Source organism: Anser brachyrhynchus (genome assembly GCF_964034855.1).
Source record: "Anser brachyrhynchus genome assembly, chromosome: 12".
Classification (NCBI taxonomy): Eukaryota; Metazoa; Chordata; class Aves; order Anseriformes; family Anatidae; genus Anser; species Anser brachyrhynchus.
This window is the reverse complement of record NC_137707.1, coordinates 16,390,753-16,417,351: the sequence shown is the minus strand read 5'-3', so window position 1 is coordinate 16,417,351 and position 26,599 is coordinate 16,390,753. Positions and strand designations below refer to the sequence as shown.

The window sequence follows — 26,599 nt, the reverse complement described above, 5'->3', positions numbered from 1 at the left end:
TCTGCTTAACACACTACTTGTTTAGTATCAGAATCCAAGTGAAATCCTATGCTCTTCCTCAAGCATTATCCAAACAGGGGTGGAATGATTATGTAGTGTGGGGGCCAGGTACGGTTCATGATTCCATGAAATGCAAGCAGCAACCACAGGATTTTCTCTTTAATGGGAAAACTGTGTGTATCTCCAAGTGAGTCTTCTAAACATGTTTGAAAGGTCTGTTCACATCTCAGCAATGAAAAGATACCCATCCCATCCTTAATTTAGATAACATTTTCCCTTATCTATATGTACTACCTAAACCAGATTCTAGCTCTCTTGGACACAATCTCACCTCCTCTGTCCTTTGCTTGGAAATAGTCACTGCTTGCAGTTCTTTTTCAAGATTCAGGCACTTCAACCGTTCTTCTTTAAGCTGTAGATTCAGCTCATCACCTTTTGCTATTAAAGCATCATGGCTAGCCTTCAGGTTCCTTTGGTTCTATGAAAAGAAAAAGAAGAAAAATTGGGACGGGGGAGTGGAGTGGGCAGGGGAGAAGATCACTCTTAGTAGAACGTTACAACATTGCATATGCTATCAGTGATCTTTCCTGGCAGCAGTTAATAGATATTCTCAATGTGGTCAACAGGAGACACTCTTGACTAAGCAACTGAAAAGAAAATTTCATTACACATGGCCAGGAGAAGGTGGCATTCTTGTTGCTCTCATGAACGTTAAACCCTCAGTTCAGTCATAATGAAAAGGACCAAGAAATACATCTGTTAAGCAATTAAAAGATTTTGCTGTGGTTACAGTGGTTAGACATGCTGACCAAAAACACTGCAGTAGCAAGCAGAAATGAATGTTGACCACAGTTATGTTAATCACAGAACTTGCCACAGCTCTGTTAACCCTTAACTGTAGATATATAATTGTTTCATAATCCTAACACGCTAGGTTGTATTTTCCTGCTAGCAGTAATTTAATAAGGGAATTATGATTTCTTTTACATTTTAATTTACTTCAATGGATTATGTTAAGGCTTATTTAACCAATTTTAATATTAAATGGAGGATGCTGATAGAACCCCTACTTCCAGAATATTAGTTAATATTATACTGTCTGCATTCTGCATGCTTTAATAATGCCTCATTAAGAAATTCAATGTAAAACACATTCAATGTATGACTTGAAACAAACAACCTAAAAGCCAATCTCCTGTTTAATAAAGTGATTATATGGCAATTTATATGTCAAATAGATGTATGAGTATAGACAACATTTAACGATTATAGACAGAAAAAAAACCATTAGTTTCATGATTTCCTTATAACATTCCTAGGAGGTAATTAAATGGAGAAACTTCATGTGAATCCTGTGCAAATTGTTCAGGTTCATACAAAGTATAAACACTGTAGAAAAAAACCACAAAAACACAGAAAACCCAGTCACCAACTTGATCTTCAGCCCCTCGGATCTCATTTCTCTGTAAGAAAAATCTTATCGAGAATAATATTACCAGTCTTATTTCAGAGAGATAGTGATGTATATTACTCATTAATTTTTATCATCCTTCTTCAGCACTCCCTCTTGCTGTGAACTGTATTTCAGTCACTTCAAAAAATGGCACCTTAAAAGTCAGTCTTACACTTCTTTCATTCCTGTCCAAATTTCTTCTTTTCTTCCTCGAAATCACAAGCCTTGCAGTCTCTAACCTTTCCAATTGTCCAAGTGAATTCATCTTCTCTTTGCCATCCCTCAACTTCAAATTTTCCACAAGTTCTTTTCCTTTTTAATGACTTGTATCATTTCTACCCACTACATGAAGAAAAAAAATCCCATGCCTTGGCAAAGCTGCCTTTCACAGATGATTTCACCCTTATCTCTTTCCTTGATTTCCCAAACAGTTGAAAACAAATTCAAGAATCAAGGCCTTGATTTCACCTTCTAACTGATCCTCAGTCTCTCCCAGGCAGTCCTCAAGGTATTTATATTATTGAAACTTCTCATTAACAGTCCTAAAAATGTCCTCCTGTAAAATCTCCTTGCTTCAACTTCCTTCCAGTCCTTCAGCATCTCTGTGACTCTCCTCATGGTTTTCCGTCAACTTTCTTCATGAACTTTAGGGGAACCATAACTCCCCTTTCCTTCACGCCCCAGTACATTCTTTCCTAAAGGTATTCAATACCTGATTGTTCTTTCAACGCTTTTTTCCATCATGCCAAAATTGCTTTCTATCCATTCTCCCTTAAAATATCCCAAGACTCAGGTAATGGCAACAAATGGGTTGATGGTTGTAGTTTAAGGTTTCTAGTCTAAAACTGTGTTTCTTAGGGAAACATGCCTCAACACGAAATAGCTCCTTTACCGAAAATGAAAATATACCTTCTAGAAATACTGTACAAATAAACACAAACACTATTACATTTGTGAAATATTTGTACTGGTTATCCATGAGAACTAACTCTTTACAGTATTTACGATTTTAGTGGCATAGATTAGCATATCCCATATTACAAATCATGAAATCCTGGAATGTTCAGCCTGTAATTATATAAATATGACAATGGAATCAAATATTTAATCCAAATAGTTTCAGGGTCCTTTGTTCTTCTACGCAGATTCCAAAATTCCTTCATTCAACTGGCTACATTGAAATTCTTGAACAACAAAACAAGCCTGTAAATGTTTGCTCCTGTAAGATCGTTTTAAATATCATTTAATGGAACAGGATTATAGGCTCTTATCATTCCACGGCTTCACAACTTTTGGGCTGACTCAAGTTCAATGGCAAACAGAGGCATTACAAATGTTTCAACTCGTATAAGCCAAAGTAAACGATAATGAACTCAAAGTCATGAAAATTGTAACATAAAACAAACAAAAACATTGCTCTGTCAATAAGCATTTAAGTGACATCTGAAGTAGAAATTTTAGATTTTACAGTTATTTGTGTTTAGCAGAGGCACATTTCAAACACTCAAACGATTGAAAATGGGAAAACCGTTGTATCCATTATCCTGTAAAAATATGATGAGACAGAACACTCTAATTCTTTCCAAAAATGCAGCTTTCACTGTGAATATTAGAAACAATGTCTTCAAATACCAGTTTGAATCTCAGGCATCTGTTTCTATTCAGCTGCTGCCAAGAGAAGCACAAGTACTTGCTGTTTGCTGTATATTATCAAGAAGTCGCAAATGATTTAGAATGGAAGTTTACATATCATGTTCTGTTTAAGAACACAAAAAGCTATGTGAAACCTGCCTCCCTTGGAGTTTACATTCTACATAGTTCATTCTGTGTAAAAATAGATTGGAACTACTAACAGAAGAACTGCTTTGGCAAAGAAGATATTAGACTGGGGGGAAAGAAGCACAGAGGTAGAAGCAGAAAGACAGGAAAAGAGGAAGGGAGCAAACATCAAATGACAGAAGTCTTGTTTATCACGGACAGGAAGAAGCAGGAACTGGCAATAAGAGTTCTTTGCAGAAAAAAATATATGAACAAAGAAGCCATAACTTACAACCGTAGAACATAGCCATAGAGCACAGAAGGTATGGAGAGGAAGGGTTAAAATAGGAGACTAAGGTACAATTGAGAGAAATGTGGACTGTAGGCAGCCTCCAATCCAGAAGGAGTAAGGAAGGCACACAAATAGTCTTCTTGAGTTCTTCCTGGGCAGGAGTGTGACCAAGGTTAGGATCCATACTTTAATTATTTTAAAATAAAGACCCTTATTTTAAGTGTGATAATCCTGCCTCAAGATCTTAGAATTGCACTAGGCATGAAAGATTTCTTTCTTGGGTTTTTACAACTCTTATGAAATGCTGCTAGGGAGATACAACCACACTGTTTGTTATTTAATCTTATTTATTTATTTAATTCTGTATTATATATCAGTAACTAAGCAGTTTCAATTCAAAATTTACTTAAACTTTTAAAAAGTCACTTCAATTCCCATAGTTTCCCACTTTGAATCTTAATTTTTCCTTGAATTGAAAGTACAAAGAAATTGTGGATCCATAAACAACAGTTAAAGAAACATTACTAAATTAAAAGAAAAAGAAATAGCAATTTACAGTAAGAAAAATATAATTTGCTTCCAGTGAATTAAGTTATAACAATCTCAGATACAATCATACACCTTGCAAATAACAAGGACGTCTTGTGCTTCCACTTCACAAGGCTGAGTTACTTTATTCAGCTCAGTTGCATGCAGGATTCTTACTCACAGGAACTCTTTGGTTGTTATTGTACTGCCTTTATCTGCAAGCATACATCGTTCTCCCAGTACGTATGGGACGAAGCAGAAAAGCGCTGTATCAATAAAACCTATGCATAATCTGCCATACAGTTGCATGTTCTGGTGACCTTTTTTTTTTTTTTTTTTTAAATAAATCTGGTGATAAAGAACATCTCTCACTTAAAGTAACCCTCTAAAATAGTTTCCATGAATTTATGAATACAAGTCCTAAGCTCAGAACTCTGAACAGCCAAATCTCCAAATGGGTTACGGTACCCCTTCCTTAGGGAATCGGGAATATGTTTAAATCAAATAATAAATTTCTAATTAAATCAAAGCCCTCTTTGTAAATGATCATGCATCTCTTTAGACAGCCAAACAACTGAGGACATAATCTAACCCAAATCTGCCTGGGATACTTTTGCAGATCTTCAAGATCTGCTACAAAATTCTGAAAGAAATTTTAAGAATAAAAAACCCTACACATCTGAAGTAGTTTGGGTGTAATGGATAGTGCGTTTCATTTTCTTGTATTCAGCACTGACTTTGAATCAAGAACCGTGCATATTTATTTTCAATTTACACATGCGTATGTGATGAGAGTAACGGAATGTTACTGACCAAATCCTAATTACCTCTTGAAGCTGGAGAAGTTTTCCTTCCATTGCTGAAAGTGCATTGCTTTTATCAACCAGCTGTTTACGGACCTTGATCATTTCCACATTGTCCCGGATGTTTAGCCTTCAAAATTGTATTAAAGAGAAATATACCATGAGCTTAAAGATACAGAATAAGTTCTTTTATTATTTTTGTCTTGGAAAGTTGAATAGACATGTTTGTTGTATCGTATCATACTGCATATTACATATATACAGGAAAACGATCCAATACTTACAGAGATCATTTGTTTTCCAATCACTTCTTTCCCACCCTCCAAAGAATCTGGTACCAGTACATTATCATTTTATGGAGCTTTCTCTTACAGTTTAAACCTAACAAATATTGCTATGACTTAGCAATTTACACTGGTAGCACCTAAAGAATAGTATTCAAACAAGTAGCACATTAACTACATGAAAATCAATTAATATCCACATAGATTTTCTATTTCAGTACAATTCTAAGATTAATTTGAGAATGCACTGTTTACTAGAAAGGCAGTTTAAAATGATTTGAAATTTAAATAAGTATTTGTTTCTGGTGTTTTCCTTCAGTAAGTCAAAGTAGATCCTGTTACTTTTGCAGTTTCTTCAAGTACAGGAACAGAAACCATTTCTGATTTATATTAATATAAAGTCAGAATAAATCTTTAGCATTTTAAAGGTAATTTCTCTTCCAATATTTATCTGTTTTAGGCATGTTGGAGGAATTGTCACAATGCCATGCTGGACCAAAAAAATGGACTACAAAGCTTACACATCTGTAAACCAGCTGAGAATGTGAAATACTTTCCTCTTATTCTTTAAAATATCAAAGCCTATTGTGTTTTGGCATTGCCCAGTTAATTGTCCTTACACAAAAGATAAACACACAAACCTGCGATGTTCCCCAAGAAACAGCCCTAACACAACGCTAAGACAATCATATGTCTAAAACATGTTATCTACATAAATTAAAGTTGTGGTGAGTATAGACAGCAGCACTGTCTCATGCTAGCTATTTAAAAGCTAATGTAGTGGCACGTTTTTATTAATCTTGTTCCACACATCAAACAAAAGGTTCCAATGTCTTCAAAGGCTTTTGCCTTGACTTTTCTTCCCCCTTCATTTTTAGCAGGGGGCTTTTTTTTTTTCTCCTTTTTAAGTAGAAAAAGGAGCAGATGATAGTGAAATTTATGATGTACAGATGTAAACCCCATGGCTCCTGACAATCAACATTAACTATTTTTTCAACAGTGAATGAAACACTACTTGATTTAAACAGGCTTTGGGTACTGATATATCAAGTAAATTATTCAAATTCAGAAGTAAAAAATTGCTTTTTAGAATCACAGAATATCCTAAATTGGAAGGGATCCACAAGGATCATCAGGTCCAACTCCTTTTATTGCGATCAGTTCAATTCTTGCAATTATATCAGTATTTATTCCATGAAAGTACATGACAAGGAACATGCTACTTAAGAACAAAATCACTTCAGATTTTGTGGAAAAGGCAAAGTTAATTGAGGAAGATTACTTTGATTTTCTATAAATAAAGTCACAAAATAGTAGAACAGAAGAGAAATTGATTATCTATACAACTTTCTCTTTCCCAGGTAGCTGATGTATTCTGCTCCCCGAACATCTTTCTAGGTTTTCTAAAGGAGTTTAAAAATAGGGGTTATATACAGTTTTGATTTAAAAGGTAGCACTACCTTTCTCTTATATAGGTAATATTTTGCTTAAAAAAAACCAAAATTCTCTACAAGAATAAAGTTGTACTAAGACAGCTCATTCAGTATTTTCTCCACTGCCCCAAAAGCCTAATATTCTGCTGCAGAACCTGAAGACATGGAGGTAGACCTGCAGCAGAAGTTCAAAAAAGAAAAAGAACTAGTGCCCCTTTTGAGGCAACACCTTGAATCAATGTGCATACTGATTTAGCTCTAGCATGCCTTCTGCCACAAGTGAAGAAATAAGGAACATAAAAACTCTATCCTTCCACTCTAGACCTCATCTTAAAGCTGGATTAAAAGCCTGAAAGTGAAGTTAAGAGAAAGTGACTCTTTAAAAAGCTACGAATTTTGTTTGGGGTTAATGTCTGAAGTACAGTAAAGAGACGATCTCTTTTCCAGGCCTCTATCCTTTGGATTAAAAGAATAGAGTGGGGTCCCAATAATGGGCTGGGGACCAGCTGTGTGGAAATGGGGGACTGATAGCAACCTTCAGCAGAAGGAAACAATTAAGGAAAGGATCTTGACCTGCACTGTACAAATTTATGCCAGTAATTCCCAGATGGCTAAGCTAATAAAATTGAGGCCTAATTAAACCACATCTCTTGCATCTTGTCTTTACTTCCATATGAACAGCACACGGATACAAAACTAAGACTGCTCTTAGAGAGTCCTGACTGTTCTATCAACTGGGATCAGTGGCTCTCAACTTTCTCCTATTCACATTCAAAACAAGAAAAACAAACAATTACAAAAGTATCACCACTATACTTTTCAGGATCACTTAGCCTCTATTTGGCAAAACAAGCAAAAAGTTTCTAGGCTCATAGTTTTCAATAACAACTATGCCACAGGCCAATTTATGACTCTCAAACACAGAAATAAAGAACACAACATCAATATGCAGTACTCTTATTTTACAATGCTTAGGAAGTAATACAATTATGTTGATTTACATTATGTTCTTTCCCTTACCTTTTATCCCTAAAAGGAAGTCAAACATAAAGGAAGAAAAAAATTACCTTTTAGTAACACTTTTACATTGTAACTGATAGTATATTTGCAATAAGCAAAACATTAACAGGGCATTGATACCTCTAGCATATATTATGTTCAGATTATTTAGATAATTATATAGAAGTCTACATTTGTTTGCCTGGCTAAAGAGCTAACTACAAATGATAAAAACATGATCTTCAGGAAAATATGTTAAGCATAAGAAATCGCATAATGAAATACAAATTCAGGTTGTTTTTGTTGCTGTTGTTTTTGTTTGTTTCTTTTTTTAATATTAGTAATGACTTAGAAAAGTCATATACATGTTGTACTCTCTCATCACAATATAAATGCACTGAGGCTAACGTTCCACTTTTTTGTCTGAGACTGCAAACACAGAAGTCATGAGTATGTCAGATATGATACTCCTGTCCAGAAATCCAGAAATGTAGCAAGTCTAACTCCAAAGGCATGCTGCAGCAAAAAAAAAAAAATGCAAAAGGAATGAAAAACTGATTCACAAATAAGCTTTTTCACACACAAAAAAAAAAGTAAAGAAAAAAAGGCAAAAATCTAAAAACCAGAAACATATGCAAATACCAAATACCTGTTTCACAAGTGCATATCTGGGGTGGTTTTAAAAATGACTTTTTGAAAGTACCATGAAGAATGAGTTATTTAAAGCTAGCTGCTTGCAGAATGTGATTATTTAGACAATGTTTTAACTTGCATGCTGTGTATCATAGACATAAAACCATGAGATTATTATGGTTTTGGCCATCTTTAAATTAAAAGCACTCAAGCTAAATGCAGTTGAATTTTGTACGTAAGAAAATGTTTAGTCTAAAATCCACAAGCCAAGTTTCCCCCTCAAGTCAGAATCGTATGTTCCTGAAGCAATCCCCAAACAATCTCTAATGAAATACTGAAATAAAGACTGACTGCAGATGTGTAACAATAATCAACTCGAGTTGTGCACTACAAAACAGCTAAACTCTGTTATGTAATTCTTCTGTAATAATATAGAAATGGTAGTCAATGTTGGATGAGCAAAGATAGCTTTAGAGTATTACTGGATTTCTTGTGCTTATAGGACTCAGAATAACTAGTACCTCCTTCCCTTACCACTGATGGATCAATGAATATTAACTGTGGCTGCTTCACTACTTGGAAACTCCTTCAGTTATTTAAATCACAACAATTCCATAATAATGTAGTGGAATAAAGTATGTTTTCCTAAAGTTCGAAAGTGACATAAATAAGCTTCACCAATCTTCACGTAGTATGTCCTTTTGGCACCTCACAGTTCCTAAATAAGTGCAACAGATTAACTCTCTTTGGGGAGTAACATACATGCAAAGGAATACACAAGGAAAAACTGCCAACTGTACTAAAATTCAAAGTCATAGGCTACAAAGACAAAATAACATGACCTTATCAGTCACCCACATTTCCAGTGTTCACACAGCAGTATTCCAATATTGATAATATCTTCTATGCTGATGCAAAGAATATTAGAAATATGAACTACCAAGAGTATATAAATGCATTTGTCTAGTCAATCAACTAATGCAGACTCAACATAAAATTTTCAAAAAAGATAGATAGTGAAAATAGAATCATAAAACGGTTTGGGTTGGAAGGGACCTTAAAGCTCATCTAATTTCAACCCTCCTGCCATTGGCAGGGACGCCTTCCACTAGACAAGGTTGCTCAAAAATCTCCTAAAGATAATCATAAGCATAGGTACTTATGATTACAGTTAAGCTTAAAGAGAAAAGCATCCAAGTTATGGCTGTCGTTCATTCAATATAAAAAATATAACAAAAAGCACAGGAATTAACAGTCTTCCATAAACTATTCTAGAAGTGAACTTGTGGAATGCAGATTATTCCGGATATTCGCTAGTGGACATTTTTCAACTTATTTCCTAGACTCTTCAGCCAGATACTGTAACTCTTGAATAATTAACGTATGTGTTATCAGGTTTCAATCAAGAAATAGAATACAGAGGAAGTACTTCCAGGATTTCAAATGTAATCACAGATAGTTATTTAGGTCAAGTATCATGGATTGCGCACAAGTAATTTGATAAGAAAAATAAGGATCTGCATTACTTTACACAAACTAACTGTATTTGAAGATTTTTTTAGCTCAATTTTGAAGTGTACCTTTACTTTAAAAGACCTTAAAAATTCCCAGCAATATGACAGCGACTTCCAATTTAGAACTTACGTCGTTTCTGGCTACTGTACTTAAAGAACAGTGGTTATCTACAGAAAACAAAACACATTAATTCTTCCAAAATTTTATCAGATTATTTCCAAACAATGAAATTTAAAAAATATATATTTTCCAAATAAATTGTCAACACAGACTGAGAAATTATTTATAACTTCTTTAACCTATTTAAACTATATGATATAAAGGGAAGTCTGAACAGTAAAGACTTATATCTTTATGAATAATTTAATAGCAACATTAAGATGTATTATTTATGTAGCACCACAGATGCACAAAAGAATGCTCACACATAATAAGTCCCTCCCTAGAAAGCCAGAACTAACCACGTATTTCCCATCCAAGTAAAACTTTCATTGACATCTAAAGAGGAAGGAACACGGGACTGGGCCCTATTAGAACCTTAACACAAAAAGTCGAAACTGAAACAGTAAAAAGAGGGGAAATACATGTCAAGTCACATAATTCTGCATAAATTTTTGTGAACGTGAAAGAAGAAAGAACAAGAGATTAAACTAATGGATGCTCTTCTGTGAAACATTTCACAAGAATGTTCACGTGGGTTTGTTTCACTGCACAGCTATAGTATATTCCTTCAAAAATGTGCTAATCTATCTTTACAGGGCTATTATTTTTCTATTGTTACAGACTCCAAATTATCAAGGAATATTAAATTATCCACTATGGCACTATATTTAAAATTTTCTGAGACTTGCATTGAAGAACTGGTAGATGAATTTAATGAGTTTAACTTCAACTATAGCTGAATCAGCTGAAAATTAATTCTCTAAAATGGGAATTACGAACTGATTCATCTATTTGCTTTAAAAAACAGCAACAACAAAACAAACAAACCAACAAAAAATGCATTATCATAATATTCTCCTTCCTTAGAATTAACCACGGTCGTTTGGTAAAACATTTTATAACTTTCATCAAAGAAAAAAATACAGCATGTATTCTTAGAGGAATAAACATCACAGCTCTCTATAAACGTTCTGATATAGTTCTTCTAATGCTCCAACCATGGAGATTTTCATTTTTCATAATACCTTTGGCTTGCTGTTTCTTGCTCCTTCAGCTGTAGGAAGGATTCTTCAATCTCCTTTTCTTTCTTTCTTAGCTGACTCCCAAGCATCTCTCTGGCATATTCTAGCTCCTCAATGTGTTCCTTTTGGGAACCAATCACAATTTCCCTGTAAATACAAGTATCTTATGTTCCAAAACCAGATAAGCATTTATAAAAGAAAAAAATTAAATACTTGAGAGAGCAAAAATCTCTTGAGTTAAGTGTATGGCAAAAAGTTGTATTTCTTAAAGACATGCCCCACAACAGAGCTTTAAGAGTTCAACTTACTATCAAAATAGAGGCAATCATATGAAAAGGTGTGAATAGTCCTATAAATAGGTAAATAATTCAAACATTAGCAAACACAACACAAACAATGACTTAGTGCTCTTAAATATATAATAAATAACAGTATATGTGGGACTAAATAATGTTTTCATCTATTTAGCAGAATCTACTTTAAAACATCATTGATGGTTTATCATACTCTACATTAAATGCATGCTCCTCCTAATCCAAAGGTACCAAGTGTTTTCTGGAAATGAAAGCATCATTACTAGCTATCAAAATCATGTGAGATCTACAATGGATAAAGCAGTGAAAACAAGCTTTATTCTGAGTTAGGTGACACAAAACAATTCAGATGATGTGCCAGTGAATTTATCCACTAAATGCAGTTATAAAAAGAAGGAAAGAAAATTAGAGCCAACGGGGACTGAATATTTTTAAGCAGGCCACAACTTTGCAATTTTGATTTTCTTGATGAGTTAATCTCAACTATCTTCTCTAATAGCATTTTTTGTAATAAGAATAATCAACTAATGTATAATTTTTTCTACTCTGAAGCTTTTTAAGCATAAGCTACAGTTCTTCATTACCTCATGTACCTATCGTAGATGTAAAAGTATCTTGTAGGGTTTTTGGCCATGTATGTGCTCTTGTACTTGAGTGCTCCATTCCAATGTTAAAGTAACTGTGGTTATTTTTTCCATGTGTGAACTGAAATCTCCGAAAATATGCTGCTTGAATGTTTTCTGCATTGTAACACGTTTTGATGAGTCTTACCACAATAAGAGAATAATTATTGTGAACACCAAGATTCCTGCAAGTCTTAATTGTTAGCTCTTGTTTTCCTAGTCTTCCAAAGTGATAGGTATAGGAGAAAGAGCCACTTCTGTGCCCATCTCTATAAAGTTACTAAAGATTTTTTCATTAGCAATATACGAGTATAAATTACTTAAAAAGTAAATTTTAGCTGTTCAACAAGGTTTAAATTCAGAGACAATGCTAATACCAGCACAACTTAAACACTAGTAAATTCCATTCTATCAATGAAGTTTTGCTTCCATGGGCTTTAGGGATTAGAATGTCAGGACAGTGAGGGAGAATGACAATCAAGAATCTTCTTTAGTACTTAAGTTAGATCCAACAATTTCATTTTCTTTTTTAAAAGTCTTAACTTCTGAAGTAATATATTTTTTCTTCACGAAAACCACAAGTTCTAACAGTTATATTAACAGAAATTAAGAAACATAAATATCATACAGATTTCGTATTTCAGCCCTTGCATCCTCAAGCAGACTCTGGCCATTTCTCGGGAGAAAAAGGTGAGATGATCTCACTTCTAAATCCTGAAATCTCATTCCTGAAAAGAAAGAAAAGAGAAATAAGTTTTTGTGATGATGAATGAAAAAGCATTTTATAGAAAACAATCCCTATATAATACAAACACCTGAAATGCCTATATAGATGCCATAAAAAGCATTTTACATGAAATTCACACAGAGATCAGAGTATCTACAACCACAGCTGCTGTAAAATTTAAACTACAGGCAATACAGTAAGCACTGTTAAAATGAGGCGTTAAAATATGTCTTGAAATCTTTTTCTTAGGAGATTTTCTTTTGAAAGACAGAAGTGAGGTGGTATCTTCAAAGAACAATTACAACAATATAAAAAAGGAACACGGACTTGTAATCACTTTTTTTCTGACTGCACTTTCTTCACAAAATCATAATAAGAACGTTATTTACCTAGACAAGCAACTACAGAACCGTTTTTAACAACAACGCAAATAATTTCCTTACATTCTTTAAAGACATACTAAGTTGCTTGTGAAAAACAGTTCAAAATTACGCAAGGATGAACTGCTAGTTCAGCAGCAAAATCAATAGTTTCCCCAAATCTCTTCCTCCTCCTCCTTGTTCTTCAGCACGAAGAAATTAATGAAGTGTTGAGGGGGGAACAAACCAGGCATTAAATTTCAAATACAACATCAAAGCTGCCATCCTTCAGACCCCATAATTGAGTCACATAGGTTCAAAGTACAACACCAGCAGCAGGTTATGAATACTACAGAAAATATTCTCTGAGCTTCTGGAAGACAGTACTACCATGCCCAAGTTCTGCGTCCAATATTCATTGGTTACTAGATTTTTAATAATAGTCTTCACCTTAGAAAAGGACATTCAAGAAACAGCATATTCAAATTAGGTGTCAGTGCTCCAGCACATCAGAATCCCTTCTAGACTGGGCAAGGTCCTAGAACTAAGAGAGGCACACTAGAATTTCTATAAAGTTTCTAAAAGTTATCAGCTCAACTCATTGTTCTATGGACATCTTCTCCTCTTCTTTTTTTCCTCCCTTCATGTTCTCCCTAGTTTGAGAACCACCGGCTGAATCACTATGGCCTGAATCCTAGTTTTGCACAAGACATCTTTGATCTGGATCTGTTCTTATGCCAAGACAAATCCTTACAGCATGCCACATCAACATTTGTTCTGCAATCCTCAAAGCAAGTTGCCTGTCTTTCCCTGCTAGCACTGGGCCTGAATAAATTTATTATATTTCTACTTTATCTTTGCATTGTTTAAGGAAAAAAAAAAAAAAAAACATTTTGGGGAATAAAAATGCTTAATTTGTCATATGCAGTGTAAAAATACAGGTCTATTTAGAATGTCAAAACTTCTAATTATATTTAAATTTGAGGATCAAAGTGGTAGAACTCATTGCTTTTCATTACCTGTCTAAAAACATTTTTATTGTTTCTGGTTTTGGCTACCTGAATAATCAAAATAACCCAAATAAAGGCCATTAGGAAGGGTAGTTGGAGAAAAACGCAACATAACTGGCCATCAGCCTAATCCATTGCTTGTAGAAGTTAAGGAGACAGTTCTGCTGACTGATTGTTTTGAATCCAGGCCAACATAGCTGCCTTTTTTTTTTTTTAAACCCAAGTCCAAATATTTCTACAAATGTTCTTATGAAAATAGAAAGATTTTAAAGTGCAATTTCCAAACGCAGTTATCAGAAATAAAGGACTGAGAACAATGCTGCCTTAAGCAGTAAGTCTTGACAGTAAAAGGCATCATTAATGATGGCTGCATTGTGCTATTTGCTTTCAGAAATCCACACATAATCGATTTTTCAAAAATCTCCTTCAAAAAGTGTTGTGCACACATGTATCAACAGACTAGAACAAACCTTGGAATTAAAAAGGAAAATCACGTGCAAACAAACTACAGATGTAAAACTTTGTTACAACATGATAACACTAAACTTTTCCATATAATACTCTTATAAGCCTTTAAGATTCAGAGAAATCATACTGGGAAAGTCCCACAAAGTTAACTATTTGTAAACTTGTTTGATAACTACTTTATTTTCAAATTTGTATTTGTTTTACCCCTACCATTGTGGATTCTCAAAATAAGGACTTAAAGCACAAGAACACTATCATAACTGCTATAAATACAAGAAAAAGGGGGAACAATGATGCCTACAGATACTGTTGCCCACTGATATTCAGAAAAGCCCATGTAGCAATAATTGGTATTACATGTATAAAATAATATCATTAATACACATGAATATACCTTTTTTTGGGTGCTCCAGCATGCCAGCAGCATCATTCACTTTTTTGAGTCCCGTGTTAATACGAGGTTGAACATAGTTATATGAATTAGGCCTGTGGCCTTGGATCTGGAGTTGCTGTTTGGTTGAAATGAGCTTGCTACGGAGACTCTCGTTTTGTTTCTCAAGCTCACGAACTCTCTCTTGCAAGCGCTCAATCATTTCTTCCAGCTCCACAGCCTGACCCAGCCGCTTGGGGCCGCCACCAACCTGCTCAGACTTTTTTTTATCATTAACAAGCCGTATTAACTTGGTGGTCATTCTGGGGAAAATAATAAAAAAAGATGAAAAAGAATGTGAAAAGTCAGCATAAAAAGCATTCTGTTGAAAGGAACATAATCACTGTGAAGACTTCAGCATAGAACCTGAATAATAAATTTCAGGTTTTGATATAACTATTACTGCCTGTGAAGAACTCTTTGAAGATAATTGAAACCACTGTGCAGCAATCTGTTTTATAGCACTGACAAATAACAGTTTCCTAAGGCTTATCATTTAAGGTTAGTAAAGGGAGGACACATATTTACTCCATATGCTCCTTAAATGTAATTTTTAATGCATGACCTTATATAGGAACTTCTGCAGGCTGTTAAGTAAAGTTACAGATTTTGGATGTGGTGGGCCAAACAATAAAAGCTACAATTCCACAAAACATCCAGTTACTGAAAGAATGCTAATAATACACAACATTCCAATGATATATCAGTTACAGTATTTTAGGATTTAAATATACATTTTAGTTCTAAAACTGTTAAAATGTAGAGGTGGAGATATTTAAGAAGGTACTCAGGAAAAGGACTTAATAGTTCATATTACTGCACTCAATTTTATACTTGGTAAGTATTACCAATGTGTTTCAGAGAAGGAACAGTTAGCTGAAGAATAAAATTAGATACAGAGGGTATGGTTTTTATTTATCTTTAAAAGGATACAAATTTTGCTTTTGGCATCTCAAGAATTGTACCTTTGATTTCCTTTAGTTTTGATAAACATTGCTAAGCTAGAACAAAAGGCAGAGAGGGCACATGGAGGTGATGTAATATACAAGAACAGAAAACATACCCAGCAGTGAATGGAAAAAACTTGGCATATAAAGAAAGAAAAGGTGGCTTTGATGAGAAAGACAAGTTCAAGACTTTACAAAATTGGTCGCACATCTTCGACCTGTATCTAGTTTACAGGGAATCTATTTTTGCAGGCCCAGAAAGAAAATTGAAAATAAGGACACACTTCATTTGTTTAAAGGGGCTTGTTTTATTTTTGTATACTTGTGGACAGAAGCTTCTACTTAAAAGAACAAAAGTGAAACAAAAAAATCTGTTATAACTTTAGGATGTCACAGAACATTACTTGCCTGTAAGCAGTTTTCTTGTTTGGTTGTGTTTTTTTTTTTCTTTTGTTTTTTTTTTTTTTCAAATGTATTTCTATTGCAAATTCATTCCAAACTTCTACTTACATGTGTTTTTGGCATGAGGGATGCTGGGAAAGAAATGCAGCTTAAGGAGTTAAGATTTTTTCTCTGGCAATCTAAACAAACACTCTATTCAGAATTTTTTTATTTTCTGTGCCTTAAAATATTAATTCATATATTCCAATTTGGATGTTCTGTGTAATTTTACGTAAGTGGGTAACAAGTGCATTTGGTATGTCATTTAACAGAAACACTGGAAATGCCATTTGGAATGAGCAACAATTCATTTTGTCTACCATCTGGTATTTAATAGTAGCCTGACAGAAAAGATGGAAATTATGCTGGTCATTTTGATCATGACTCACTGACTACTGAATCAACAGCAAAGAACCTTTTTAACTTTAGAAAGGTATGAAATAATCCTATCTCCTGAGGCAGTATCTTCAGATACCCTTTTGGGAATTGGTTAGTTTAGATTCAGTGTAGTTTAATCAGTGTAGATACAGCACAATGTGAACACAGAATCAGAGTACTTCTGGATTAATTAGTCCTCCTGGAATACGGTAATACCATGAAGAGTTCTGCTGAACCCAGGCCGGGATTGCCAGCACAACACTGAATTGGAGCTAATAACCGTAAAGTTGCTTGTATATTTTTGGGTACACCGATACTGTGCACCTGATGCTACCTGGGGCTTCTTCAGTAAAGGTATCTATTACCCTACAGAAAGGAGACCTGACCATGTTTGTTAACTTTGACGTTAACAAGATGATAAAGGCTATATGTTAGTCAATGTCTAGGAGGACAGAGAAGGATTAAAAGAGTAGAATATTTCTGTATAGGCCATTTTGATTCTAGAATGAAAGTTCTGATGAATAATTAGGCTTCCATAGCCTCTTCTTCAGCTCCCAGAATACCTACCGTTTTTGTACTCAGACAGTATAGTTATGAACCCAAGCTACCAGCTTCAAAGTGGCAAACAGAGATGTACCTCTCCAGATGGAGCTCTAAACACTGCCCATCATCAAAATATCCCATGCAACACAGAGACAATCAGAAATCAAAACAAAAATGAATTGCACTAAGTAATTTTTGCTATAGCTGAAAAAGAAAAAAAGTATTATGCTATCTTATAATTTTGGCAAATGTATTGATATTATGATTCAGTCAGCATAAAAAATTCTATACTATGGCATGTAATTGGTAGCTAACTGTGATATATGGATAGCTTTCTGATCATAATGTACAGTTCTCCCTTGTTCACGGGTGCTAAACAGAAACAAAAATTAAGAAATAAAGTCTTTTGTTCCATATTTTCCTATACAATTAATTTCTCCATTTGGAACTGAATGGTGTACATCTCATTTGAGAGTGCATCTCAGTTCTCATCTCTCCCCAAAACAACCCAGAATGTGTGTCTTTTCATTTCTAATGACATGGTGGCAGTTGTCCACATAGCAACTTCCCTGTGAACATTTTGTTCCTGAACAAGATTAAGCAACTTTGCTAAGAAAAAGGTAAATGAAGAGAGAAGATGTTGATGCTTGTAAGTTACTTGCCCAAAGTCTATGCGAAGACATAGACAAAAAAAAAACTTAACAGTTGTAACAACAACAAAAATTAGTAAAATCAGTTGAAAGTGAAAGAGATGTTTTGGTATTCATGTTTAATGCTCACATTCCTAATGGAATGAAACTAACTATATTAAGAAAATAGTGACAATGATTTCCAGATTTCTTTAATTACGCCTTTAATTGAAAATTATATAATCAACATAGCCAAAACTTTAGGCCTAATACTATTGCTGTTTATCGTAACACAGATTAACACTGCTGAAATAATGCAAACAATACATAGCAACATCTACTGTTTTTTGTTTCCAAATTTACCTTGAAATTCTTGAGACCTATTTAATTTTTCTTCTGACAGTAACCTCTCTTATCCTCCAAAATGTTATCATCCTTTACCATTGTTTTATGTCCACCTTGTCTTTTATTCAATAATTGTATAAAATGTAAACTGCTCCAATCACTGCAAGAACTCTTCTCTTTTGCCTAAACCCTCTTCAAACCTCAGGCATGACTATATGACCTGTTAAGTTGGTACACTGAAGTTGTTTCCAGGTGTTTTATTTGTACCAACAGAATTCTCCATTTCTTAGTAGAAAATAGCTTCATAGAACAATGATGCATTGTAGAATATAATACGAGAAGCTTCAGTTGGGCAGAAGGGAATGTAGGATATACGAAGGCTTTGAGACCACTTTGAAAAGTTATCTGAGAGAAATCAGCATTCTTTTTTAGTTGTTGATAATTAACGTTTTAAGAAGCAAAAGTGTTACTTCAAGCAAAAGTAAAAACAAAATAAAACCATTAAAACCCATACCTTTTAATTTTCTCCTCTTGCTTGTTTGCATGCTGCTTAAGTAAGATGTTCTCATCACGTAAGCGAAAAAATTTGTCTTCCAGCTCTTTTCGACTGATTCGTGATATAGCTTGTCGAGCTTTAACATTCTGTGTAGTTGATGATTCTACCCAAACCAAGAATAAGTTATCTTCAATATATCCAACACCATGTAATCCAGTCTCTCATTTTGAAATACTGAATATTGAAAGTTCTCAAGTAATTTGATGTTTTACAATTGTGTTTGCTAATTTTTTTCAGATTTATTGGCATATTATTCACTTCCTTCTTCCTACCTCTTGCAGATAAAAAAAAAAAAGTAAATCAAATGATACTGCAAACTGATTACCTAGTCAACAACAAACAGAAAATAGTTTAGCAAAGAACAAAGTACTGTCAAACATACTGAAAAAATAAGATGACCCACAGGGATAGTTTCTAATCTGTTTCACAGTAAACATACTCTCTTGAAACTTGAAAAGATTAACTTAGAATTCTGTAAATTCACTCAGATACAAGACCAAGACTAGTAATTCCATTCTAATAGCAACTTACTAGCATGTCAGAATGGCTTCCTACTTTTGGTTCCCATTTTGTTAAGTGGGTCTGGCCTTGTCCTCAATTCAGGAAAAAAAAAGTATTTATTTATTTATTTATTTTTTATTTTTTTCTCCTGGAAGGATGAAGGGTATAGCTGAATGAGATTTGTAGTTTTTAGCATCTTGCAGCATTGCCCCTCTCATAACGAGTAACATGAACTCAGAATGGGTCATAGTATCTTTTACCTTTCAGAATTTAATCCAGATTTGCAATGTTATTTGAACTTAATTTTGTGAGTGTGAATGTCAGAAACATTTTTAGAAAGAACCTAAAGAAGCCACTGATCAAAGTCTGTAACTGTAATAAAGAGCAGCTGGTACAAACCTTGTAATCCTCCAATTCCAACTAGAGTTAGACCCACGTCTCTCACAGGCAGGTCCCCCACCGTTTCATCAGCTGGAACAGACATGGCTTATCTGTGGATAACAAAATTCATATAAAATTCCTCTCCATCTGTAACTTAAACTGTGAGACTAGAATGAACTACAATTACATCGTATAAAAGTAATGACAGATTCACTGAAATGATAGACTCATACATTACTGTAAATGCTCCTTTCTCAATTGCTTGGCTCTGGGGACAATCTAAACTTTCAAGTTTAACATGATGTCAGATTTAATCTGTGCACAAAATATGGCTTCCTTTCTACTGTAATAACTCCTATTTTATTTAACGTTTGTAGAATTAGCTTTTTTTAACTTCCTAGTTCCATTGTTTTCAGCAATCTTTGGACTAAGCCTGTATTTCTAAGCACATATGGGAGAGGAACCTGTGAGTCTTTTTTTTTTCTTTGATTGTTCGTTTGTTTTAAGACAGGTCAGGGCTTAAGGCATCAACCGGTAGATTGTAATGCCACCTTCCACACTTTGAATGGTGCTCTTCGAAACAGAGGTGCTGGGGGTTACGAAGTCATTCCAGCATTGCCTACTATTCTCTTAGTCTTCTTTCAGTCATGGTCATATGAGAAATTACTTTCTAAGACAGAGACTCTCCTATGAGCAATTCTCATAAATCTGAACGCATTTCTTTCTTGAGGCAATAAAAAGCTTAGCTACACGACAAAGAGAGATTAGGAAAGTATTAATGTGAGAAAGCAGCACGTTAGTTTCAGTGTAATATATGAAGATACTTGTTAACAACTACTGTTTCTTCTTTACCAGTGTGGAAAATTGTATGTTGGCCATAAGGTCAATTAAGGCTGGAATAGCATTAAACAAGTCCTTTGGACAATACTTTTTTTTCTCCTCCTACTGTTACACTTTCTTTAGCTGAGGTAAAATCCGTAATAAATCCAAAAATGTCTGGATTTGGGGAAATTACCGTGTACAGCAGTGATGCTACTAAATACCCGCATCACAAAAGTGACACAGTCTAATCCACAGACATTCCAGGAAGTATCTGTTAATTCTATCACAACCAAAACTGCTGCTAAAGAAATGCCTTTCTTCTGCCAATAGTCTTCTATCGCCAACAAGTCTCCTTATGACTTTGTCCAAAAAGAAAGAAAAGGATTAGTGAAAGGGTAGTTTTCAACAAAACTTTAAAGCACAAATATTATAACTGTCTTAGTGAAAAGAACTGGTTTTAGATAAACATACTACAAACCTGCATCCTGGTTTTAGGGAGGCAAAACATAATTCCACCTTGACATTTGTTTCATTAGTAACATCAGAACCACCTATGTACCTAACAATTGCTAACAACCATCCTTAATGTTTCTTCTCTGAGGATACTTCAAACAGCAAATCACATGTTACACATGTTACAGTTCTTTAATATTAACTCAGCCTCAATCACAAACACTTAAAATTATTTTCCTTGCAGCCAATGGCTCCAGCTTTATTTTCAAAAGCATGAGATTTCTCCACAGAGTTCCAAATTACTTCTTGGGAAAGCACTTCCTAAGCGATTAAATCTGAGAAAAACGTACAGCAACGTGGCTACAAAAGTGACGGTACTTAAAAGCCCGGTGTTCCCTAAAATAAAGCATAATAAAGCAAGAAAGATTAAAAAAAATATCTGTAACTGGACAGATCCACGTGCCATGCTGAACCTCAACAACTTAAAACAGTTTATTTGCAAGACAGGTTACCCTGAGGTCACTTCAGCACTCCTTGTTCCCAGCACCAACACGGCGCCAAATAACTTCACACACAAATAGAAGAATTTCCTCCATATCTCTGGATTTAACCTATGAGAATTTAAATTTGGGCCTAAGTAAAAATTTTAGGTGTAGTACCAGAAATTACAGGAAACAGTAACTTTCTTATACACTGCATGAGTTACAAGGCTGGTGCCGTTGCCGTTTTTATCTGACAAACTGCTGTAAAAAACTGCATGCAAGTCTGCAGCGTTAAGCACGAGCAGACAGTAATGAGCGTGAATACTTAAAGTAGCAAAGCTGATGCCTTAGGCCCAAATTCTTACAAAACTCCCCAAAGCTCTCCCAATATCGTTCCCACATGGCAAACCTGAGGGGAGATTACTTCAATTTCCACAAGTTCTCAGCTAGCAGGGCTAAGAGGGGGACTTTCTAGTGAAACCACAAACACAAAGACCTTTAATTAATTCTCTCAACGCGAATTTAGAAGTTCATGAGGCTTGGCCGTGGCCACGACGATGCTTTTCTCACAAAATCACACTCCACCTCTCTAGCAGGAAAAAAAAAAAAAAAAAAAAAAAAGCCCACCCACCGATCTTAGCCTATCACAAAGTATTTCCAGCCTACGTTCCTCCTCTGTTGACTCCTTCGAGATAAACGTTTGCGCTCTGTCAGGCTTGTCACCTAAAATAACCTCACACATGACTTGTCAGGAACATACACGCGCGATTTCAGGGATCACCTGCAGCACTGAAAGCTTTTGAGGTGGAAAGGAAAGGCAGCAAGAATGAAGGCATTACGAGCCCAGGACATCAGGTCTGAGAGGAAAAATCTGTGAGATTTTTCTGTGAGTCTGACAGAAGAACATCGAAATAACGGTGCCTCGGCAGCGCTCTCCTCAGGGAGTACAGGCGGCGCGGCGGGAGCCCCTCCCCGCGCCCGCCGCTTTCCTCGGTTTGATTTTTCCCCACACACCCCGGAGGAGGGCTGCGGGGCTGTTTAAGGACAGAAAAACGGAGAGACAGACACGGGAGGCGCCCTGCCTTTCCGAGCAGGAAACGAAACGCCCTCCCGGGGAGCGCAGCCCCTCAGCGCGTCCCCTCCCGCCCCGCGCCCCGTACTCACGGCTCCCGCCCGCCCTTCGCCTCCTCGCCTCGTGCCGTTAGCAACTGCGGCTGTTGCTACGCGAACCCCGGCCCTTCCGGCCGCCGCCGCCGCCCCCGTTACCTGCCGGGAGCTGTAGTTCGGCCGGGTGCGCAGGGCCGTGCCTCGCCGTTCGGCCGGGACTACAACGTGGGGGGTGCTTCCCGGCTCCCCGCCGCCGTGCGCGCTGGGAGCTGTAGTCCTCCGTGGGGCAGGGCGGCGGGCGGGAGGAGGCCGGGCGGCTGAGGCGGCGCCATGAAGCGGAGAGCGGGGGAGCGGGAGAAGGAGCTGAAGGTACCTTCCCGTGCTGCCCCCGCCGTGAGGAGGGGAGGCGGGCACGGCCGCTGCAGCCGCCCCCGGTCAGGGCCTTGGGGCTGCGGTGGTGGCGCGGGTCGGGGGGGACCGGGGGGGACCGGGGGACGGGGCTGTGAGACCGGAGGGGCTCCGCCAGCTTCAGCGGGGCTGTGGTGGGGCTGCGCCTGAGGGCCCCGGGCGCTTTCACACATCCTCGTGTGGGCGCTGCTCCTGCGGCCTCCGCCGGCTCTGGTTACAAAACAGTGGCACAGCCAGAAAGGTGCTCGGTGGGGAGCACTGGGTGCGTCTGCTGGGGCTGGCGAGCAGAGGCAGAGCTCCAGTGCAGCTCTAGGAAAAGCCTTCCCCCGTAACAATTCACTCACGTGCTGTACACGCTGTTCTTGGTGCTGCTATTAACTAACTTCTAATATAAAATGTTATTTCACTACAGAGATAGGTAAGCGGTTTGATCTAACAGTTTGCATCTATGTGCTGTAATGGGAAAAAGAAGCATAGGGCCAGTTCGCTGTACCAATGCTCAGTGCAGCGCTTTAAGGACAACCTGACCACGCTTCCTTCACTCTTTCTGCTCTTCCTCTTTGCTGAAGGACAGCAGCTCTGCACTTTCGCTGTGTTCTGTGCTTGCTATACATCTGAAAACACACGTGGGTGTCAGCTGTCCCATCCAAGCCAATGCAATTTGACTGCAGATAAGAGGCACCCTTTTTTTTTTTTTTTAAGTCTGTACATTTACTCTGTCCATGCAAGGCCTGAATTCAACTTTTGTACCACAATATATCTTAAACGTATCTGGGAATCATTAGCATTAGGAGAGAATAATTGCTGCTGGTAAAACGGGATATATATTTTTAAGGCTGTAGGAAGTAAGAGGATGGATTTGAAACTGCCCTGCCCAAGGTTGTGGAGGATGAGTTGTGTGAGCAGGTACCAGGGGATCAATGTGTAAGGTGGGGGGAAACCAAGCAAAAGAGTAGACCTGCTTAGATGTTGTAGGTACACACTCAAGAATGGTGAAAGTTAAGGAGATCCTTCAAGATTTGAAGGTGTGAGTACTTAGAGGTTAGGTACTACATGACGTAAGTTTGGAGTATACTGATAGTGCAACAGAAGGACCCTGTAGAGTGTCTGAGAATGAGGGATACGGAAGAAGAAGGCAGTGTTAAGAAGACGAGGGGTTACACGAAAACAAGCGTACCCTTTCTCTTCAGGAGATCATCCTCATGCTACACTAATATGAACTGACCTTATTTTATGCAACTTAATTACAGGTGTAATCCTTGGGATGCTGGCACTAAGCTTTGGTCCCCGAGTTTAAGCCTTGCTCGCTGATGTGGCGCACCTAAGAAACACAGACGGTGAAGGAAGTGCGTCCTTATTGTGGTGGCTGTGCCAAGAGATCCATTTAGGTCTGGATCAAAATATTTCATAGCAAACCAAATACTAGTGAGGTTAACCCGACCTCTTCTGGAAAGTAGGATTTATGAGGCCTACTAATGAGAGGGAAGTGGTTGGATAGAGAGGCTGGTTTGGATTATGCATCTCCTGGCAACGTCTCTGCTCTGAAGAATGAAATCCTGAATAAAAGTTTTGCCATACTTGTGTACAGTTAAACGCTGTTGATCCGAAGCCTGGTGATGGGCTTTAGCTTTGTAATTATGCAGTATGTTTCTTGTGTACGGTAAGCTGTTCTCTCTCTCAAACGTTCATGCGTATAACAAGTTTGATTTATGTTGTTGTAGAAGAATAACATTCCTGTTCCAAGGATGTGTGGTAGAATTTCCTCAGTGCGCCGTGCTGTTAGACAGCAATTTCCACATTGCAAATCACTCGATTGGAGTGAGTTAAGATTGAGCGTCCAGCAGAAATGAAACTGTTCATGCTAATATCTGGTGTTCTTAGCCTAAGAGGGCTCCTTCCTGTAGCGGGAGGACACAAATTCATTACTGCAAAGCAGATCTGAAACAAGCTGGGGAATCATAGCCAGAAGTTAATTACACAAATGTCTTAAACACCATGATGGGGATGCTAGTTTCCTGTGGAATATCCCTGTGAGACTTACGTGGATTGCAGAACATAATTAATCTTAAATTTTAAAGACATCTTTAGAGATGGTGCGTGCTGTCTACTTCTCTAGTCTTCCTCATAGCAAATACTACTTCTGTGCATAAAAACAGAGCTGTTGGACCAGGTGTTACTCATTAACAGCAGACATTTTAACTGAACTGTCCACCCCATGAGTGTGTGTTTTGTTTTTGTTTACCTAAATTTCTGTTCTAATTAGTTAAGTCATAATTATTTTTCTTCTTTGGACTGTTGATTTGAATTATGGTTAGTTTGCAGTAAACTTTTACTTCTGCTGGGTACCACATAAAATAAAAGCAAACATAAGCCTATTAACTGGTAGACTACTTGGAATATTTTTTTCCTTTTAAACTGGAAGGAAAAGCTGCTTTGTTATTAGGCTCGTGTCTTGATTAGTTCATCTGTAACACACGCCTGTTCTCAAGGCTTAATTTATCAAAAATGTTTGCAGTCAGTCTCGGTGTGACAGATGCGTAGTTGTAGCAAGTACATTTATATTCTTCCTCTTGCCACTATTTGCCTATTAAGACCCTTTGACGTTGCCATGTGAAAGACGGGATGCTCAGCTAGTCTGGAGTATTATTTTCTTTTACTTGAAAAAGATTACATTGACGGGGCTCTGGAATAGACTGCTAAGCCCAGTTCACAATTACCGTTTGTAGCTGTTTATGCTAATTCACATTACTGCGAAGCCAGAACCAGCTACAGAGAATTTATTCCACAGACATTACTGTTAAATTTGTACAGCTCCCAGTGCAGCTGGGACCCCGATCCAATAAAGTTATTGCTATACAAATAATAAATGCATCAATATGCACATATCTGAATATTCACAAGGGCTTTTACAAAGATATTCATGTGCAATTTCACATTTGTGAGACGTTAGACAAAGTGGCAAGGCAATATAAAGCTTTAAATAACTCCAAGCTTTGTGTGTGTTTTATTTACGAGGAGTAAAAGGGAACATAGTGGTTTGGCTGGGATTTTGATGAAAAGTCATGTTTCCTGCATCATCCTTATTTTTGCTGGCTGGAAAATACTGTATGTTTGAGATAAAATAGGTTGCCTCAGCATATTAATGCTGAGGGGGAAAAATAGGCAAGTAATCTCAGAGCTCTTACCAGATTTTAGGATTAATGGTGAAACGTTACCCGGGCCACGCAACGAAGTATATCAACTTGGTCGTATCAGAGTTTGTTCAAATATTACATTAATTTCTTGTTTCCTGTTATTGTTCTGCCTCTTAAGATATAAAAACATTAATTTTTCTAATTGACAGCTTAAATAGATTCTTTCAGAAGTTGTATTTAGGCAAATTAAAGTTAATGAAACAGCTTAGCTGCAGCTAAATAAGCTCGTTGTCATGTCATATTTCTGCGTAGGTAGATGGCGGGCAGCTTTTAGCAGAATCAGCAGCCAATATGCCAGCAGCAATTTTTGTGGTAATCGCATTATTGGCCCGTCTCATTATTAATGAGACAATAATTAAGAAATAGTGTTGATAGTAACATAACACACAATTTGTGTGTTGGAAGTGGTCAGGTAGAAGCCTTGCATATGCAGTACAAAATACAAGAAAGAATGAGTGGCCAATGTTCCCCGCTTTTAAACTCATCGCGTTGCTGCTGCTGCTTAAATTGCCTCAGCTGCTAATGCTGGGACCATTACAGTAATGGACTCAGCAAATGAAGGAGAACCAAGACATACACACTTCATTACTGGAGGGGTA

General features: G+C 36.7%; 2 protein-coding genes across 21 annotated transcripts in view; one reads left to right on the top strand and one right to left on the bottom strand.

The window, feature by feature from the left end:
• Positions 1 to 22,685, bottom strand: part of RPGRIP1L (RPGRIP1 like) — a 72,977-nt gene extending 50,292 nt beyond the window's left edge. For 7 of the 9 annotated variants that reach the window (XM_080553003.1, XM_080553007.1, XM_080553008.1 and 4 more), the window contains exons 1-8: positions 22,456 to 22,579; positions 19,553 to 19,644; positions 18,611 to 18,755; positions 14,778 to 15,076; positions 12,448 to 12,547; positions 10,886 to 11,029; positions 4,859 to 4,964; positions 332 to 478 (exon numbers count right to left, since the gene is read on the bottom strand). In XM_080553003.1, the coding sequence (XP_080409129.1) occupies positions 332 to 478; positions 4,859 to 4,964; positions 10,886 to 11,029; positions 12,448 to 12,547; positions 14,778 to 15,076; positions 18,611 to 18,755; positions 19,553 to 19,637 (1,026 nt within the window). In that variant the 5' untranslated portion in view covers positions 19,638 to 19,644; positions 22,456 to 22,579. Of the gene's footprint in view, positions 1 to 331; positions 479 to 4,858; positions 4,965 to 10,885; positions 11,030 to 12,447; positions 12,548 to 14,777; positions 15,077 to 18,610; positions 18,756 to 19,552; positions 19,645 to 22,072; positions 22,410 to 22,455 lie in introns of those variants that run through there. The other 2 variants (XM_080553004.1, XM_080553005.1) reach the window with 2 other exon arrangements.
• Positions 22,629 to 26,599, top strand: part of FTO (FTO alpha-ketoglutarate dependent dioxygenase) — a 247,898-nt gene continuing 243,927 nt past the window's right edge. For 4 of the 12 annotated variants that reach the window (XR_013938641.1, XR_013938642.1, XR_013938643.1 and 1 more), the window contains exon 1: positions 24,486 to 26,596. Coding sequence is in view for 9 of the 12 variants with exons in the window: in XM_080553058.1 (XP_080409184.1) it covers positions 26,543 to 26,596 (54 nt within the window). In the remaining 3 variants the exon portion in view is untranslated. Of the gene's footprint in view, positions 22,768 to 22,813; positions 23,736 to 24,485; positions 26,597 to 26,599 lie in introns of those variants that run through there. The other 8 variants (XM_080553056.1, XM_080553053.1, XM_080553052.1 and 5 more) reach the window with 5 other exon arrangements.